Source organism: Trichechus manatus, unplaced genomic scaffold (genome assembly GCF_000243295.1).
Source record: "Trichechus manatus latirostris isolate Lorelei unplaced genomic scaffold, TriManLat1.0 scaffold00151, whole genome shotgun sequence".
Taxonomy (NCBI): domain Eukaryota; kingdom Metazoa; phylum Chordata; class Mammalia; order Sirenia; family Trichechidae; genus Trichechus; species Trichechus manatus.
Window position 1 is genome coordinate 4,494,974 of NW_004444087.1, and position 16,437 is coordinate 4,511,410.

Sequence of the window (16,437 nt, forward strand, 5' to 3'; positions counted from 1 at the left end):
TATGCAGCTATAAATATCTGTATTTTCTCTTCTGCTTAAGGACAGACGGGCTTGATGGAATGCCCAAGATATGACATGAGAAAAAAAAAAAAAGCAAGCTACAGAGTGCAATACAATTCCATTTTGGTGAAAAAATGCACAAAAACACCCACTCCCACCTCAAATAAATGGTAGTACACGTTTACGTGCCACAAGGGAAGTATGGGAAAAGAGTCACCTAAGTGTTAACATGTTATGTTACTGGAATGGGAGGAATCTGACGAGAACCAAATTTATTATTCTGAGATTAAAAAAAAAAAAATCAAATATAGTAAATGTTTTTTAAAAGAAAGTGAAAATTAACTTAAACATAACAGCTCAAGTTCTCCTTCACTCTCTGTTACAAAAACAAAATGTAAACACTGAGAAACTTACCTTTTCATGTATTGTATCTACTTTCTCACAGCTAGTCTTCAAATTCCGCCAGTTTGCCAATTCTGACTTTAGGTGCTCCAGCTGCAGCTCCAGCTGCCTGACAGTGGAGAGGAGGTGCTGCTCCTCTGCAGTCCTGCTGGAAGGTAAATGGACAGGTCAGTTGGGGTGCCACAGGTCCCCACGCCTGAATTAACACATTCCATAAAGACAGCAGAGAAGCAGAAGCCCTCCCCAGATACGTCTATCTCACGAAGATTGCAATTTGTCCAAACTTAATGTGGAAATTTAATACCAGTTTCAAATTGAAACCCCAAGGGGAGTCCTCTCCACATCAGTTTAGATACGCACGCACACACACACACACACACACACACACACCACAAAGGCAGGACGTCTACCAAAATGATAGAAGAGTGGCTATCATTTAGTGCTGGGTGAAAGAGTGCCCTGAAAACTATAATATTTAAAAACTGTATCTGTTGTTTGGTGCTGTCGAGTTGATTCCGATTCATAGCGACCCCATGTGGCAGAGTAGAACTGCCCCACAGGGTTTCCTAGGCTGTAATCTTTATGGAAGCAGATCACCAGGTCTTTCTCTCGTGGAGCCACTGGGTGGGTTCAAACTGCCAATCTTTTGGTTAGTCGCTGAGGGCTTAACCACTGCACTACCAGGGCTCTTCAACTAATATCTACAAGCTGTATCTATCTCCTTGAAATCATAAATAAGACTTCAGAAATGAGCCAGTATTTACCCAGAATCATAAAGATGGGTCTCAACTACCCATGAGGTAGAAGGGACATTGCACTGGACATACATGGCCTTAGGGCTAGCTTTAGCAGTTCTATTTTTCAGAGGAATTGTGTATCAGACACTGTAGTGCTGTGCTTGTATCTGTTTATAGGAAGGCGTGGTGGCCCCCGAGGACCTGACCAGGGTGGGAAGACCCTCCTCGTCATAGCAGAGGCACCATCGTCCGTGGGTGGTCGTAAGAGGTTTTCCTGCTGCACAGAGAGGTGCGTGGTGACAAGCCCCTCAGGCTGCCCTCCTCCCCTCTGTGCCTCCACAGGGGCCTCCCAGACAGACAGACAGTGAGCTGGGACCCAGAAACCCAGGAGACACTGGGGATGAAGGAGGTGTCAGTACCTTTTTAATTATCACTGTGGTGCCAAGCAACCAGAGAGAAAACAGAAGACAAAGACAGAGCATATTTGATGTAATCCTACCTAGTTGTTCTCAGCTTGGTCTGCTCTAACTCTTTCTGGATGACCTAAAAAGTGGGAGAAACAATCTGTTTAAACACATAAGTGATAGATTAACTTTTCACAAATCAGCTACACATATTTATCTGGGATTTGTTTTCTTAATTCACAGTCCAGACCTGCCTGTGGTCCCTGTTGGTCCCCCCAAGGCCACTGCTTGCAAAATAACATGGGGACAGATGTCACGTCCCTGGATGCTGAGGTCGGCTTCATGGCTGGATGTCTTCTGAAATATGCACCTGGGTGTGTCTGCATCTGACCCCACCTCAGGAGGGGGCACCAACCCACCACACCCCACCCCGGGAGAGGGTGTGAGCTATTTGAATTCAGGGAGAGAGAGAGAGGAGGCAGTGGGCACCGACCAGCCTCACCCCACGCCAGAGCAGTGGGCACCAACTGTGGCCGACTAGGTCACAAGACACCTTGGAATTCATGAGCAAGAGAAACATATTAAACAGTAAAAGCAGTAAAATGGAACTGCCAAGGAAAAAAGGGGACAGTCAGAAATACCTTTTGTCAGTTTCATAAGGGACAACAGCAAATACTCTAAGAGAAAGAGCTTTAAAGAGACAGCTAAGGAACTTTAAAACACTGATTGTAGCCGATTTTATTTAAAAAATCACCACTTTGTTGGGAGCTACATGTGAAAGGTCAAGAACGAGTACCTCGGATTTTTCTGTCAGTTTTCCAGTCATGTCTTCCAAGTTTGAGATACGCAATTCGTGTTCTTGGTGAAAGGTCATAAAGTCAGTCTTAGAGAGAAAAGCAAATGGACAAACGGTGTAAGAAGTTATGCAAAAAAACAAAAACCTAGCAGGTTAAGCCAAGTTCTTCCTACACAGAATATCAACAAATTAGACTATCTGGTCACAAGCTGACATCACACCTCTGAGGGGGAATCTGCTAGTAACATCCTTATCTTCACCTTTATCTCTAGAGGTTTCAAATCTGTGCTAGAATTCATAAAGTTTTTCTAGTTACAGAAGGATATTCATAAAGAAGTCCTGTAATTACTAGAGCATAGTGTCTGTAGAAAGCAAATCAATTGCTATTCATTCAGCAAACACTCATTACATACTCACTGTATTTCATGATAAAATAACTGTGGATACAGATACACTGCCCACTCATCTCCCCCACAATCATTTCACACTCATATAAAATACATAACATAAAAACATTTACTAGGAATAAGCCGACTGGAATATATTTCCAAAACACTTGAAAATATCACTCAGAATTGAATTTTCATCAGATGATTACAGTAGCTTATTTAGTATTGATTAGGGAGGTAAGTTACTTTTCTGGCTGAGTAAGGGAAGGATCAATGAAAGCATCAAAATAGAAGAGAACAGTTTTTTGCAACATAAGCAGTTAACTGTTCAAAAATAGTTGACAATTTGTTCAACATACTTCAACACTTTCTCTAGCAATTTTTAGAAGATAAAACTACAGCAAGATTATCAGATACACTCCTGGGGAGTTCAAGAAAAATCACTGCCAATTATATACTCAAAGGGAGACTGCACAGCAGAGAACGACAACAGCAAGGAAAGGTCTGGTGCATACTGAATAAGGAAAACCCGGGCCACAGAATGTAAATCCAGAGTGATAAAGTACTCTGATTGTGGGGAGTTTTCTTTGCTAATGTATACCCTATCTCACTCTAAAATATAACCAAAACAGTTTCTAAAGATTCACATAAAAAAATAAGATTAAAAATACGGTAAGCCAGAGCAAAGGGGTGAAGGCAGCTAGAAAGGTGAGCCTGGGGGCCCTGAATTATAGGAAGGTGCGCCCCATGGGCGGGGTGGGTGGTCCTGAGGGGCCAGAGCAGCTTGAAAGAAGACGCCGCAGAGCACAAAGCCGCTGGTCTGCCGTGTAACATGGTTGCCGGCCTTCTCCGCCCTGCCCTGTGGCCTGTCCCCGCCTGTGCTGTGAGGCCAGTACATGCACTGCACACAGTTCACCAAGTGTCAACTGCCTTGTGGCAGCAGAAGAAAAAACAAGAAACTATTCTCAGTGTTACCTCAGTGCCCTGGACACCCTCTGAGTGGGTCTCCTTCACTCGCTGCTCCACCAGCTGATGGACCAGCATCAGCATCCCCTCCCTGTCGCCATCCGCCTGGTCTGCACGCGCCTGCAGGTTCCGGAGCAGTGATAGCACCCCATCTTGGTCACTGTCTGCCTTGTCCGTGTGCGCCTGCAGTCTCTGGAGCAGCAGCGTCAGCTCTCTGAGCTTCTCCTCGTGCAGCTGACACCTCCCAGACAATGCAGTCACCTGCCGCTCGATGTCACTCAGCCAGTGCCACTGGAAAGCCTCCTTGCCATCACCCTAAAATGGTCAGAAGGGGTTCCCAAGGCAGTGGTCAGGAGAAAGCACAAGTGAGCGTGAGCACAGGATGACTCAGAAACACACGTACTATGTGTACTAGTCACCGTGGCCTCGCACCCACGGCACTGCATGCAGACCACTCGAGGGGAGCAGGAACACGCAGGTCACTAGTGAACACCCTCATGTGGGAAGGCTGCAAGTGGTTTCATTTTCTTCTTTATATGTTCTATATTTTCCAAGGTAATCGATGCTATTCCGTTTTTTAAATTAAAATTAGCTGAATAACGAGATTACTTGTAACATGCACTGTCTGTACCATTTCAGAACATCAAGGAGCTGTACAACTTGCTGGTTTTACGTTTAAAAGTATCCCCTAGAACAGGGCACCCTCCTAAGCCACGATGCTCACAAGGAGCATGAACATCTACTATGAAGAATAAATATTTGCAGGGCCCTTTAATATCAACAGAAGACAGCCTTCTACCCGGTTACCTCAAGTGGCAAGCGCAGGTGAGCAGCATCAGGTGTGAATATATTCTTGGGGTCATCTGCCCTCTGTGCTTTGTACCCGTTTGTCCAGTTTAACACAGGCAGGAATGAGAGGAAATCGCCCTGTCCCCAGAATGCAAGACCTGCACCTTGGAGCAGAGAAAAAAACAACTGTATACACATGTATGCACACTTTTTATCAAAAAATTTAAATGCTCAATTTTTTTCACTCATCTATACATACACACACATCTAAGCCAAACCTCACTTACCTAGTAAAAGTAACAGTGGGATGAGCAAGACTAAAAATTTGCAAATATTTTGAAGGCACCTGGGAAGAGAAATGAAAACACTGAACTTTGGAAAAGTAAAAGGGAGGTTCACCATTCTGTTTTCTTCTCTAGATAACTTTATATAAAATATCCCCCACCCCCATTTCAAAATGGAAATCCACAATATTAGAAATGTAGCTACAGTTTTATCTATAGGATTTATAGATACCTATAGTTGACCCTTCCTACAAAATTATGTCTCCCAGGTCCAGGTTAACAGTCAAACATGCTGACTGACTCTATATACACAAGGCACCAGGCCAGGGCTGCAGGAAAGCCATGAAGGTGACTGGAACCACCCTCCCCCGGATCATCTCGGCCCTGCTGGGGTTACCTGGTGCCCTGGAAACCGCACTGGAGCAGGGGTCAAAGGACCCAAGTACAGTCCTGTGCCTGCCCCTTCCTGGCTGTGTGACCTTACACTCTGAGCTTCTGGACACTTCTGCTTTCTTCAAGGGTGATACCTGCCTCTCCCAGCTCATACAGCTGGTTGGGAAAACTAAATAAGAATGTGAAAGACCAAAACCAAACCGGTTGCCATCGAGTCAATTCCAATTCATAGCGACCCTACACGACGCAGTAGAACTGCCCCATAGGGTTTCCAAGAAGCAGCTGGTGGATTCGAACTGCTGACCTTTTGGTTAGCAGCCAAGCTCTTAACCACTGCACCACCAGGGCTCCTCAATATGAAAGCACTTTGTAAAATATAAAGCGATATGTAAATGTAAAATACTACTCTCAAACTGCAATAACACTATATAAATATAAGATAGATTATAAAACAATGAACCAACTGATTTCCTGCAATCAGTACAAAACCGTCTCTCCAAAGCACAAAGCTGACATGGCATCAGCGTCCTTACCTTGTAAGAAGGAACACGTTCAGCCAAGACATCAAAGTAACGAACTGGTACCATCCAAAGCCCAGCCACCAGAAGACTCTGGAAGCTGCCTTCCCTGGAAGAGAAAACATCAACTGGTCCAAGGAAGCACTCTGAGAAGACAAGCTTCTAAAGAGACCATTTTTGTGAAGGCCAAGCTAGAAGCACAAAGAGACGTACTAGCAGACGTTGTGGAAGTGTACTGGGATGCAGTGGCGATGCTCTCCAGACAGGCGCTAGTCATCGTGGCAGGAAATTCCCAAACACAGGAACACAAGCCACAAGCAAAACACAATGCAGAGAAATGCACGAGACGAGATGTAAGAGTGGAAACCCACATCCATGTTTGATACGTGAGAATCAAGCAGCTAGACTTACTCAAAACCCAACACACCAAGAAACAAAGAACACTCATGCAACAAACACATTGTCTGTTAGCATTTCTAAGTAATCAGGAATGAAATGGGTTACATTAAGGGGCAAAGCATGGGGACCTAGAAATGAAGGTTTTATTTGCTTAGGTAAATCATTTATTATGGGCACTCAGCAGCCAAAGCCTGGGAGAGGACGTGAACACAGAAAGCCGAAATAACCACCTGGAGCAGTAATGGCCAGCCAGAGCACCGACCACACCGCTGAGGACACGAACCACCCTACAGCAGCGGTCCTGCGCAGCACCTGCACCAGCATGTGACCTGTGGCAGACGAGATGTATATGAGGGGCACTGAGACACAGGCACCAGCACAGACCAGCACTCCCGGCGCACAACAAAACCACACACTCCCACGGTCACCCATTCCACCAAAGCTCTCTTGTATCATAAGTTGAGTCTCTTCCCAAAGAAAAAACAAACTACTTCAAGTCTAAGAAACATACTCCTTGAAATAAGCACGTGGAAAACCCTGCTATACGTCTGAACAGTTTTCATTCACTCTGCCTGCAGATACTCAAAATGTAAAATGCAGATACCCCTTATAAAATCCAAGGGGGCATGTTTGGAAGCTACCCTATAAACTTTTGCAACTGGTGCTAGCAGAATTTATATGGGAAAAATAATGCAATGTTTTAAAGCAAACGAGAACTCCAGAGACATCAGCAGTTAGCAGGCTCTAGGTGAGACAATGATTACTCAAAGACTGAAATGAAAGTTATTCTGAAGACTAATATTTTCCAGGGAAACAGTATCTTAAAATGACAAATGGTTGTACCACTGGATTCCATCACAGCCAGACAATAAACAATCTTATATCAAACATCACACGCTACATAAGGCAGAAAAGCGCTTATGAAGTCAGTTTTGTTTCATTTTTTTAAAAGTAATTGTTGGGAGCTATATTATTATATTAACTCAACATTGGCACGTTGACCCCTGAAACTACTAAAAAAAAATTACAATATGGCTGACATGCAAGGAAATATGGTTTAAATGATTTTTTAAAAAATCCATTGCTTTATGTTTAGTAAACAGTTAAAGAGACAATTACATTTGAAGCTCAGCTTTAAAAAAGAAAGTCTAAAAAAGACAACCTTTAACAAGAAATTGACAAGTACAATTTGGAAAACATCTCATTTTTTTCTGTAAGCCCCCATGTGGTAAACTTACAGCATACAGATGCTAATCACTGAAGCAATAATGTATTCTCCAGCTACAGGATACACACGGGCAAGTAGCTTTTTGCAAGGTAGTACTCCAACACAGGAGGGTAATTAGTTACTAATTAGCAACCGCGAATAAGTTGCTTTTCATACATTTAATTTGTACTAAATAAATTTACAAAGACTTTTTAAGACTGAAATTCTTAAGGTTAATATTGCTCATGTCAGTTTTAATGAGCAGGGCTTTCAAACACCTGAATCCCAAACAGAAACTAGAGCAAGGAGCAATACGCATTTGTGAAGTCATATGATAAACGCAAAACAGAAGAGATGCGAGAGACAACCTGCATAAGAAACGATGTGCCACGCGGCCCTTGTGACCCTGTGTGACTGTGAAAGCTGCAGGTGGGGGGAGGCATTTGTTTCAAGACGTTCCTTCTTCCCCTTACAGTCTTCACCTGTTGGTTGCGGTAACAAGCAGTTAATTTGGCAATAATCTGAATCGTGCACGATAGCAGCTTGAAAAATTAGGGACCCAGTTGTGCAGATAAGTCACAGCAGGTGCAACCTGGAGAGTCCTCGCTCCCATTACTGAGGGTTGAAGCGACGGCTCTACCAGCCCATCCTAACTCACGGGGCCGCTGCATACGTGCAGGTAATACCTTCTGCCTCATCAGGGGCCTAACTACAACCTGTGAGGAGCCAAGTCCCAGACCAAGGACGTCACTGTGCTGTGTGGCTGTACTTACACAGTGGCTCCCCATTCACGCCGAGGCGCGCGTCCTCTCTGAGCAGCTCGTTCACCTCCGTCCTCCCACCATACCCGGAGTGAGCTGCAACACAGCGACAGAGATTAGAGAGCACGTCTGCCCCAGATGCAAATGCTGCTCAGAGGCTGAGGAAGCGAGTGTAATGGAGAACTGCTAGGCTGACCACTTGCAGGGTTTCAGATTTTGAAGGCTCACACAGTGCAGGTGAATGCCAGTGAGCCCAGGTGATGACGGGGCTTTCGTCCCGAGAGAAGTGAAAGCTGAGTAAGGTGCCCAGGCAATACCAGACGACCAAAGACGGGTCTGCTTCGAAAGCTCTGAAACAGCATGACCCTAAACACCACTCAATTAAAAGGTTTTTGCTTTAAAAAGGTAATAAAGATTAAACGTTGAATACATTAACTTAAAAAAAAGACTTAAAAATGTTTAAGCATTGCCACCTTTCAGAAAACAGAACGGCATACTGAGTCAGCCATGAGAGAGACAAGCCAAGAGAGAGTCAGCCATGAGAGGCCGCGGGAGGAGAGGCATGAGGGGCGCACATGAGAGGAAGCACAGGGTTTTCTCCACTTTGAAAGCATTATTTGGTGGAGAAAGGAGGGAAAAAATGGTTTAAATACCTTTCGATTCATGGCTTTTTGACTTAAAGCTTTTTGATTCACAATCTTTTGATTCATAACTTTTCGATTTGTAATTCTCTGATTCGTAACTGAGCTTCATTAAAACCACTTGGAAAAGCTGAACTAAGAACGACGAGAAAGATGACGAGGTGCATTTGGCCAGCCACAAGATCCTATTCACGCAGAACGATGCACCGCCTATCAAAAAACCGTGAATACATGTTACTTTTTCCCACAAGACCAACTTTACTTCCCCTGAAAAAGTCAGAGAGCCAAGTCGTTAATTTCAGGCAAAGTGGAAACAGCTCTCTGAATGGACTCAAGCGACAATGATGCGAGTGAAGCAGTAACGACCAAGCACACTCTGCTCGAAGTGACACTGGGCAGAACTCACCCTCGTAAATGTCCTGACAATTTAAAACAAACTAGGTGGCAAACTCTTTAACATCAAGCATCTCTATTGGCAATCCTCTATATCAAATTTGAGATAATTTTGCCCTGATACCACCCATACATACAGTATTTACAATTTGCCAAACAGCCACTTCCTACATGACCTCTGACCCAGCACTGATTCCTGGGCAGGTGAGGGCTCCAGCGAGACTGTCAAGCACCTTCAGGGCAGGCGCCATGGCGCTGTCTGCGGCAGAGAGCGGAGCCAGCCCAGACGTTCAGTTAAGTTACAAGCAACACCCAGAAATGGCTAACCATCCTTTGCTCCTTTTCAGTAGTGCCATAATTTCAGAAGCTACGTCGTGATCCCGATACTGTTTCCTGCTACCCTAAATGTGTGGGGTGGTAATATACAAGCCACAGTTGGCAGAGATTTCCATTCTTGAAGAGTGTGGTGTATGAAGTATAGGTGAGGAGCAATGTGAGACCACATGAGGAAAACGAGCCACCAGCATTCACTGTCCCAAGAAGTGCTTCCAGGAGTCAGCTCCTCCGTGTACTTTCCCAGCTTAGCAAAAGCAAAACCTTATTAAATTAGAATATATGGGACGAGGCCAGCCTGAGCTGGGAAAAAGGTAAGATTAGAGGTCTGTACTTTCAAATATTCTAAGTAGGCTATTCGTGAATTCAGACCCTATACTCAAAAAATAAAAATAAATAAAAACAAAACTGGGGTAATTAGCCCCCAGAGCATCAGTGCCAACATTGTTTTACACTTTAATTAGGAACCTACAGTATAGGAACCCTTGTGATGCAGTGGTTTAAGCGCTCAGTAGCTAACCAAAAGGGTGACAATCTGAACCCACCAGCCATTCCACAGGAGAAAGATGTGGTAGTCTACTTCCATAAAGATTTACAGCCTTGGAAACCCCATGGGGCAGTTCTGCTCTGTCCTATAGGGTTGCTATGAGTTGGAATGACTTGACGGCAGTGGGTTTGGTTTTTACATATAGTATAAACTTCATAGAGAGGCTGGCAAAAATTTTTCATTGAAAGGTAATGCATGGTTCATTGTAACAATATTCACAATTGCCAAAAGAAGGACACAACCTAAATGTCCATCAGCAGATGAACAGATAAACAAGATGCGGTCTATCCATACAATGGAATATTACTCAGCCATAAAGAAAAATGAAGTTCTGATACATGCCATGACATTAATAAACCCGGAAAACTTCACACTGAGTGAAAGAAAGCAGACACGAAAGGACAAGTACTGTATGATCCCGCTTATATGAAATATCTAGAACTGGCAAATGCATAAAGATAGAAAGTAGATTAGAGGTTACCAGGGACTAGGGGAGGGGGAATGGAGAGTTACTGCTTAAGGGACACTGAGATTCTGTTTGAGGTGATGGAAAAGTTTTGGAAACAAATAATGGTAATTATAACATGGTGAATATTGCTGAAGGGAGGTATTGCTTCCTGCTGTAGGTACTCAACAACATCAGCCAGGCAGTCGTGACTGGGCTTGGGGTCCCCACATCAGTGGTGGCACCACACCATGAAAGGGAACCTGGAGAGGGTACCATGCTCCCTGTCCCAGGTCCAGCAGAGGCTGGGCACCTGCCCTGGGCCCAGCAGAGGCTGTGCCCCTAGCCCAGCCCTGCAGTGAAGGCCCCATCTCCTCTCTGGAGAGGCAGCCCAGCCCTGCAGTGAAGGCCCCGTCTCCTCTCCCAAGGCAGCCCAGCCGTGCAGTGAAGGCCCCATCTCCTCTCCCGAGAGGCAGCCCAGCCGTGCAGTGAAGGCCCCATCTCCTCTCTCTCAAGGCAGCCCAGCCCTGCAGTGAAGGCCCCGTCTCCTCTCCCGAGGCAGCCCAGCCATGCAGTGAAGGCCCCATCTCCTCTCTCGAGAGGTAGCCGAACCCCTGCAGAGACCACAGGCAGTGCCGCCATCTTGTGTCCATCCTCCCAGGACTCTGTGCTCACAGAGACGAAGCCCAGACTCTGGAGTCACACTTGGATTCAGTCAGGTGGAGGTTCCACCTGTGGGGACTCTGCCATGACTGCCACCATTCCAAACACAACACCAATGCTGTCCACCCCCTACCCAGAAGCTGTTCTCAGAGGTCTCTCTTCATCCCTACCAATACTTTCCTGCTCACTCCCCTGAACCTGCAGTTACCACAGACACTGACTACCACTGTGACACCGGCTCGAGGCCTCTGCAGGGGAAGCAAAAGGAGCAGCACGAGGCCCTCCATAAAGACAGCTGAATTCACACTGTTTGCAGAGACAAGGGGCACCGGGAGGGCCCACAGCTCTGTGAGCCTCCTTCCCACAGAAGGCGCCCTATGCTCACCCAGAGTCCAAACAGGAACAAAAGTGTTCACCACATACGATGTAAGCCCAAAGAGGATGAGTGGAACAAAGCTAGCTTCTGGCGAATTTCTTCAATTTTTAAAGGATAACTGAGTTTGAGTTTGTTATGGATTGAATTGTGTCTCCCTAAAATTGTGTTGTAAATCTTCACTCCTAAACCTGTGATCCCATTTGGGAATAGGAATTTCTTTGTTATGTTAATGAGGCCATGTAAGTGTAGGGTATGTCCTAAGCCAATCACTTGCTGAGATATAAAAAGCACAGATCAGGCACAGAAGAAAGCATAAACGGGGAAGACAGACGCCACATGAAGATCGCCAAGGAAATGAAGACCAGAAGCTGAAGGAGACAAAGATTTTCCCCCAGACCAGGCAGAGAGAGCCTCCCCTACAGCTGGCACCCTGATTTCAGACTTCTAGCCTCCTAAACTGTGAGAAAATAAATTTGTTTGTTAAAGCCACCCGCTTGTGCTATTTCTGTTACAGCTGTACTGAGAGACGAAGACAAAGTCTATGACGGAAACAGTGTAGACACTGAGGCCTATAAAATCAACTTGACAAAAAGAAAAGGAAATATTTGGACAGTAAACCCTTTTCAAACTTGTAAGAGTGAGACTTACTCTTTTGACTCCTGTCCCGAGAATAGACTCTCGAGGTGGGCCCAAGGGCTGGGGGGTGCGCAGTGAGGACATCCTTGCGCTCCGAGAGCAGGCTGCAGTCACTGCAGGTGTAGCCGTTGACAGCGGCGGTGTCTGCCGCTGCAGCAAGGTCACCATTTCCCTGAACAGCAGCTTTATTTCCACCTAAGGGTTCCAAAATATAGACAGAACCTATTTATGACAGCCTACAGATACCTCATGAAAACATACATTTTGAAGAGTGTGGCAAAAAAGAGGACAAATGATTACCTTTAAGGTCACTGTCATCGTCGAGACCTGAAAAACATGCACACATTTTGCTGTTGAGCTCAATGTATCAAAACAGAACAAGAGCCACCAAAAAGAAGAAAGCAAAGGTTGCAAGTGTTAATAAATCAGCATTATGGCATTGGCCAAGATTTATCTCCTACAATGCCTAGAATTAAAGGGAATTTTTCCAGATACACACAGACACTCTTCTGATTCAAACTGAATGAACATCTTTGAGGAAAATACATATATATACCTACACCCATGAATACCCACACATGTAATGCAAATACCCACACATGTAATGCACATACCCACACATACACACGCACGCACATGTACATGCACACACAATTTGACCTAATGAGGAAGAATAGAGAGATAAAAGCTCATTTTCTGACTACTACCATACAACAAGGCAGAGACCTCACAATTACAGCATATACTCCTGTTGCTTGGTAACTACTCTTGCTAACTGAGCAAAAGAGTATGAACATGAATACCAACGCTTCCCAAAATTAGCACACACAAACTTTTAGAGCTCATCTGAATCATCTGATCTTCTCAGAAGGGCCGATCACACACAAACGAGCCACAAAGGAGCAGCTCTGTGCTGTGCCCATGTTTCGTCCCCTCTGCATGGCCTCCGTGGCATCGCAGTCTCAGCAGCCAGGATGCAGGTCCCGCTGCTGTTGTCTAAAGTCAAGGTGGTCAACTCGCACACCGGCCCAGTGTCATCACACTGCACTGTGACACTTTGTAGTGACTCAGTACACGAGAACTGGGGAATTTTCACACTAACTTTTAAATACATTTAGAAAAACCAGTATCAGGTTATTGCCTGGTTACTTATCTTTCACATCAAAACAAAATCCAAATAAAGAGATGCACCCAAATTCTCGGATGATTACACATTAGCATAACCAAAGGAAGCGGCAGGCTGAAGCCCCCCGTGTTGGTGAAGACAAGGCCTTGGGCCACCTAGTACTCCTCTCAACCAATGAAGTGCATAAGGAACAGCCTGGCGTAACTGTCCTTTTCCCCAGAGTAATCTGAGAAACAACCCAGCTGGAGATAAAGTGACTGAATTGCCCCACTTCAAGAAGGGCACTTTGAAGACATGGCTGTACCCACTTACCCCAGAAGTGGTCCACCTTGGTCTGCTCCCGGATCAGAGACGCATCCAGCACAGGGGGCTGGAGGGCCATGTTGCCCCGCAGGCTGTGACAGCTACTCTGGCTGACTGCTGAAGATGTCACTTTTCTTGACATGTGATTTATACTAAAAGCCGGTTTGCTTGTACTTCTGCGCTGTTTTACTGTTCTAAAAAGAAAGGAACAAGAAACAAATGCATAAATTTTTCTAGTACATAAATACAAAATAATTAGATTTTATTAACATAAAATCTAGGGCTGAGAATAAACAGCATTTTTAAGGCAAAGCATTTTCTTACATCTTTCCTGCTGTAATGAAACATCTATTAATCTAAAGGGATTCTGAGGCTGGGATCAAGGGACTCTCCTCAAACTCTGTATACAAAGTAGTGCTCAGATTATTTTGGGTCCCATGACCCAAGAGTGGTTAAGAACTGATCTAAAAATGTTTTGAAAATACGATTTGTAAGTTTAACCCCCCACTTTTCCCAAGTAATTGCACACACATATACATCCAGACCATTTCTCGGTCACTAGTGAGGATGGAACTGCATTAAGTGCAGCGAGGACAGGCTGTAATCCACAGTAAGTCCTGCATTCACATTTACCACAAATTATAAAAATAAAGCCTTCAAACATAGCATTCTACGAACATTCAACATGAAGTCAGGCAGTGGGGTGCAAAGGCAAGTAAGGTAAGGTCCTCACCCTTCCAAGGAGTTAGTCGTGGGTGAAGGCAGAGGCATTGGCATAAAACAATGTGAAAAAACCCCAGGTGAGCACAGGGAAGTGGATCAACTTGGCCAGGATATCACTGGGTGATGGGGAATCAAGTCTGGTATTACCTCATTACCACTGAGCGGTTCTCACACAGCGCAGTACACTTGAACCATCTGGGAATCCTCACCTGCTGCCACAAACCTACTGAATCAGACTCTGCAAGGGGGAGGTCCAGGAACCTCACTTTTAACAACAGACTTCCTGGGTGAAGGTGGTCCGGGCTAGGGGGCACCACTTACAGATTCCAGGGGCCACGGCTGCGTTCACATTAACATTTCATCATGTTTCTTCATCACTACTGAGCCCCAATCTTGAGAGAATAACAGCTCGGGTTTGAAACTCATGATTCTTAAGTGAGCATCAGAAAGTGAAGCTGCTGCTTTCACTCCTTGCATCTAAACAGTGCAAAGTCCACACTGTACCATCGCTCCTTTCCGGGCAGAGAAGGTTCAGAGATCAAATAAATATGAGAATTACAAAGACAGGAAAACATCTAAATTTTATCTGTATCTGTTAGCTAATCATGGTGGTGGTGGTGGTTAGTTGCCATCAAGTCAGCTCCAACTCATGGTGACCTTATGTATAACAAAACCAAACGTTTCCTGATCCTGCACCATCTTCGTGATTGTTGGTATGTTTGAGTCCACTGTTACAGATACTGCGTCAACTCATTTCATTAACGGTTTCCCTCATTTTCGCTGACCCTCCACTTTACCAAACATGATGTCCTTTTCTAGTGATTGGTCTTTCCTGATGATGTGTCCAAAGTAAGTGAGCTGAGGTCTTGCCATCTTTGCTTCTAAGGAGCATTCTGGTTATATTTCTTCTAAGACTGATTTGTTTGTTCTCTGGCAGTCCATGGTATATTCAATATTCTTCACTAATAGCATAGTTTAAATGCATCAGTTCTCCTGTGTTCCTTTTTCACCGTCTAGCTTTTGCACACATGTGAGACGACTGGAAAGACCACGGCTTGGGTCAGGTGCACCTAAGTCATCAAAGACATCTTTGCTTTTAAACACCTCAAAGAGGTCTTTAGCAACAGATTTGGCTAATGCAATACGTCATTTGATTTTCTGACTGCAGCGTCCATGGGTGTTGACTGCTGATCCAAGAAGAATGAAATCCTTGACAATTTCAATATTTTCTCCATTTATCATGATGTTGCTTATTGTGAGAATTTTCATTTTCTTCCGTTCAGGTGTAATCCACATTTAATAAATAGATTTAAAGCATTAGCAGTGCAGAGACCACCTACAATACCATGTGATGATTTGGGTTAAGATTTCTTCCATTCAAACATCATTTGGTAGGATGGCTGAAGTTTAGTTCCCGTTACGAAGAAGAATAAGGCTTTCTAAACCGTGAATACTGGTTTGTGACACATTGTACCCACGTACCAGGGTGCCAGCTATCTCTCCACAATGTTAAAAAAGAACTTGAAAACCTTAACTTGCAGAACATCAACACCAGACAACTCACACACATTCGAGAATGAGTTTCAGCCCTTACATACGGTGAAGCTATGTTATATACACACACACAGGCACACATGTAGCCTTACATTTGAGAGAGCACGGTTTTACAAATCAAGAGATTTGACCCTGTGAGAAACCCCAGGAAGACAGAGCAGAGCTGGGCTCACCTGGATTCCCTGTCCTTCACAGAGGCAGTGTTCCTGGCGCAGGTGCGGCCCTTGGTGTCTGGGCCATCCCCCGCGGTGAACACTGGGGTGACCAGGCGCAGACTACGACGGGACATTCTTGGAGAGTCAAAGACAGGATCCAGTCTGTGCTCGGTCTCAAAATCCAGAGCTTCAGAAGAATAACTTGAACTAGGAGAAAAGGAAACTTGTCAGAGAGACAATGCTACAGCACCAGTTCTGGAACAAACTGAACAAGTAATGAATAGAACGTGTAATCCGTTGAGAATTTTAAAAAGCAACTATTATTGTGGGACAATTTTACTATGAAGCAAAAGTAAGCTGGCACATAAATCTGCTTAAGAAAACTTTTTTTTTTTATTGGTTTTTAATTGTACTTCAGGTGAAGGCTTACAGAACAAATAGTTTCTCATGAAACAGTAGTACACATGTTGTTTTATGACATTGGTTAACAACCCCAC

The 16,437-nt window shown here is 44.6% G+C and overlaps 1 protein-coding gene across 1 annotated transcript in view; it reads right to left on the bottom strand.

Annotated features, from left to right (window-relative positions):
• Positions 1 to 16,437, bottom strand: part of SUN1 (Sad1 and UNC84 domain containing 1) — a 57,420-nt gene that overhangs the window by 14,433 nt on the left and 26,550 nt on the right. The window contains exons 3-17 of the mRNA XM_023740252.1: positions 15,959 to 16,147; positions 13,518 to 13,702; positions 12,380 to 12,406; positions 12,092 to 12,274; positions 8,699 to 8,896; positions 8,058 to 8,141; positions 7,653 to 7,766; positions 6,308 to 6,406; positions 5,694 to 5,787; positions 4,771 to 4,829; positions 4,502 to 4,647; positions 3,704 to 4,009; positions 2,340 to 2,426; positions 1,639 to 1,682; positions 415 to 550 (exon numbers count right to left, since the gene is read on the bottom strand). Of these exons, the coding sequence (XP_023596020.1) occupies positions 415 to 550; positions 1,639 to 1,682; positions 2,340 to 2,426; positions 3,704 to 4,009; positions 4,502 to 4,647; positions 4,771 to 4,829; positions 5,694 to 5,787; positions 6,308 to 6,406; positions 7,653 to 7,766; positions 8,058 to 8,141; positions 8,699 to 8,896; positions 12,092 to 12,274; positions 12,380 to 12,406; positions 13,518 to 13,702; positions 15,959 to 16,147 (1,951 nt within the window). The remainder of the gene's footprint in view (positions 1 to 414; positions 551 to 1,638; positions 1,683 to 2,339; positions 2,427 to 3,703; positions 4,010 to 4,501; positions 4,648 to 4,770; positions 4,830 to 5,693; positions 5,788 to 6,307; positions 6,407 to 7,652; positions 7,767 to 8,057; positions 8,142 to 8,698; positions 8,897 to 12,091; positions 12,275 to 12,379; positions 12,407 to 13,517; positions 13,703 to 15,958; positions 16,148 to 16,437) is intronic.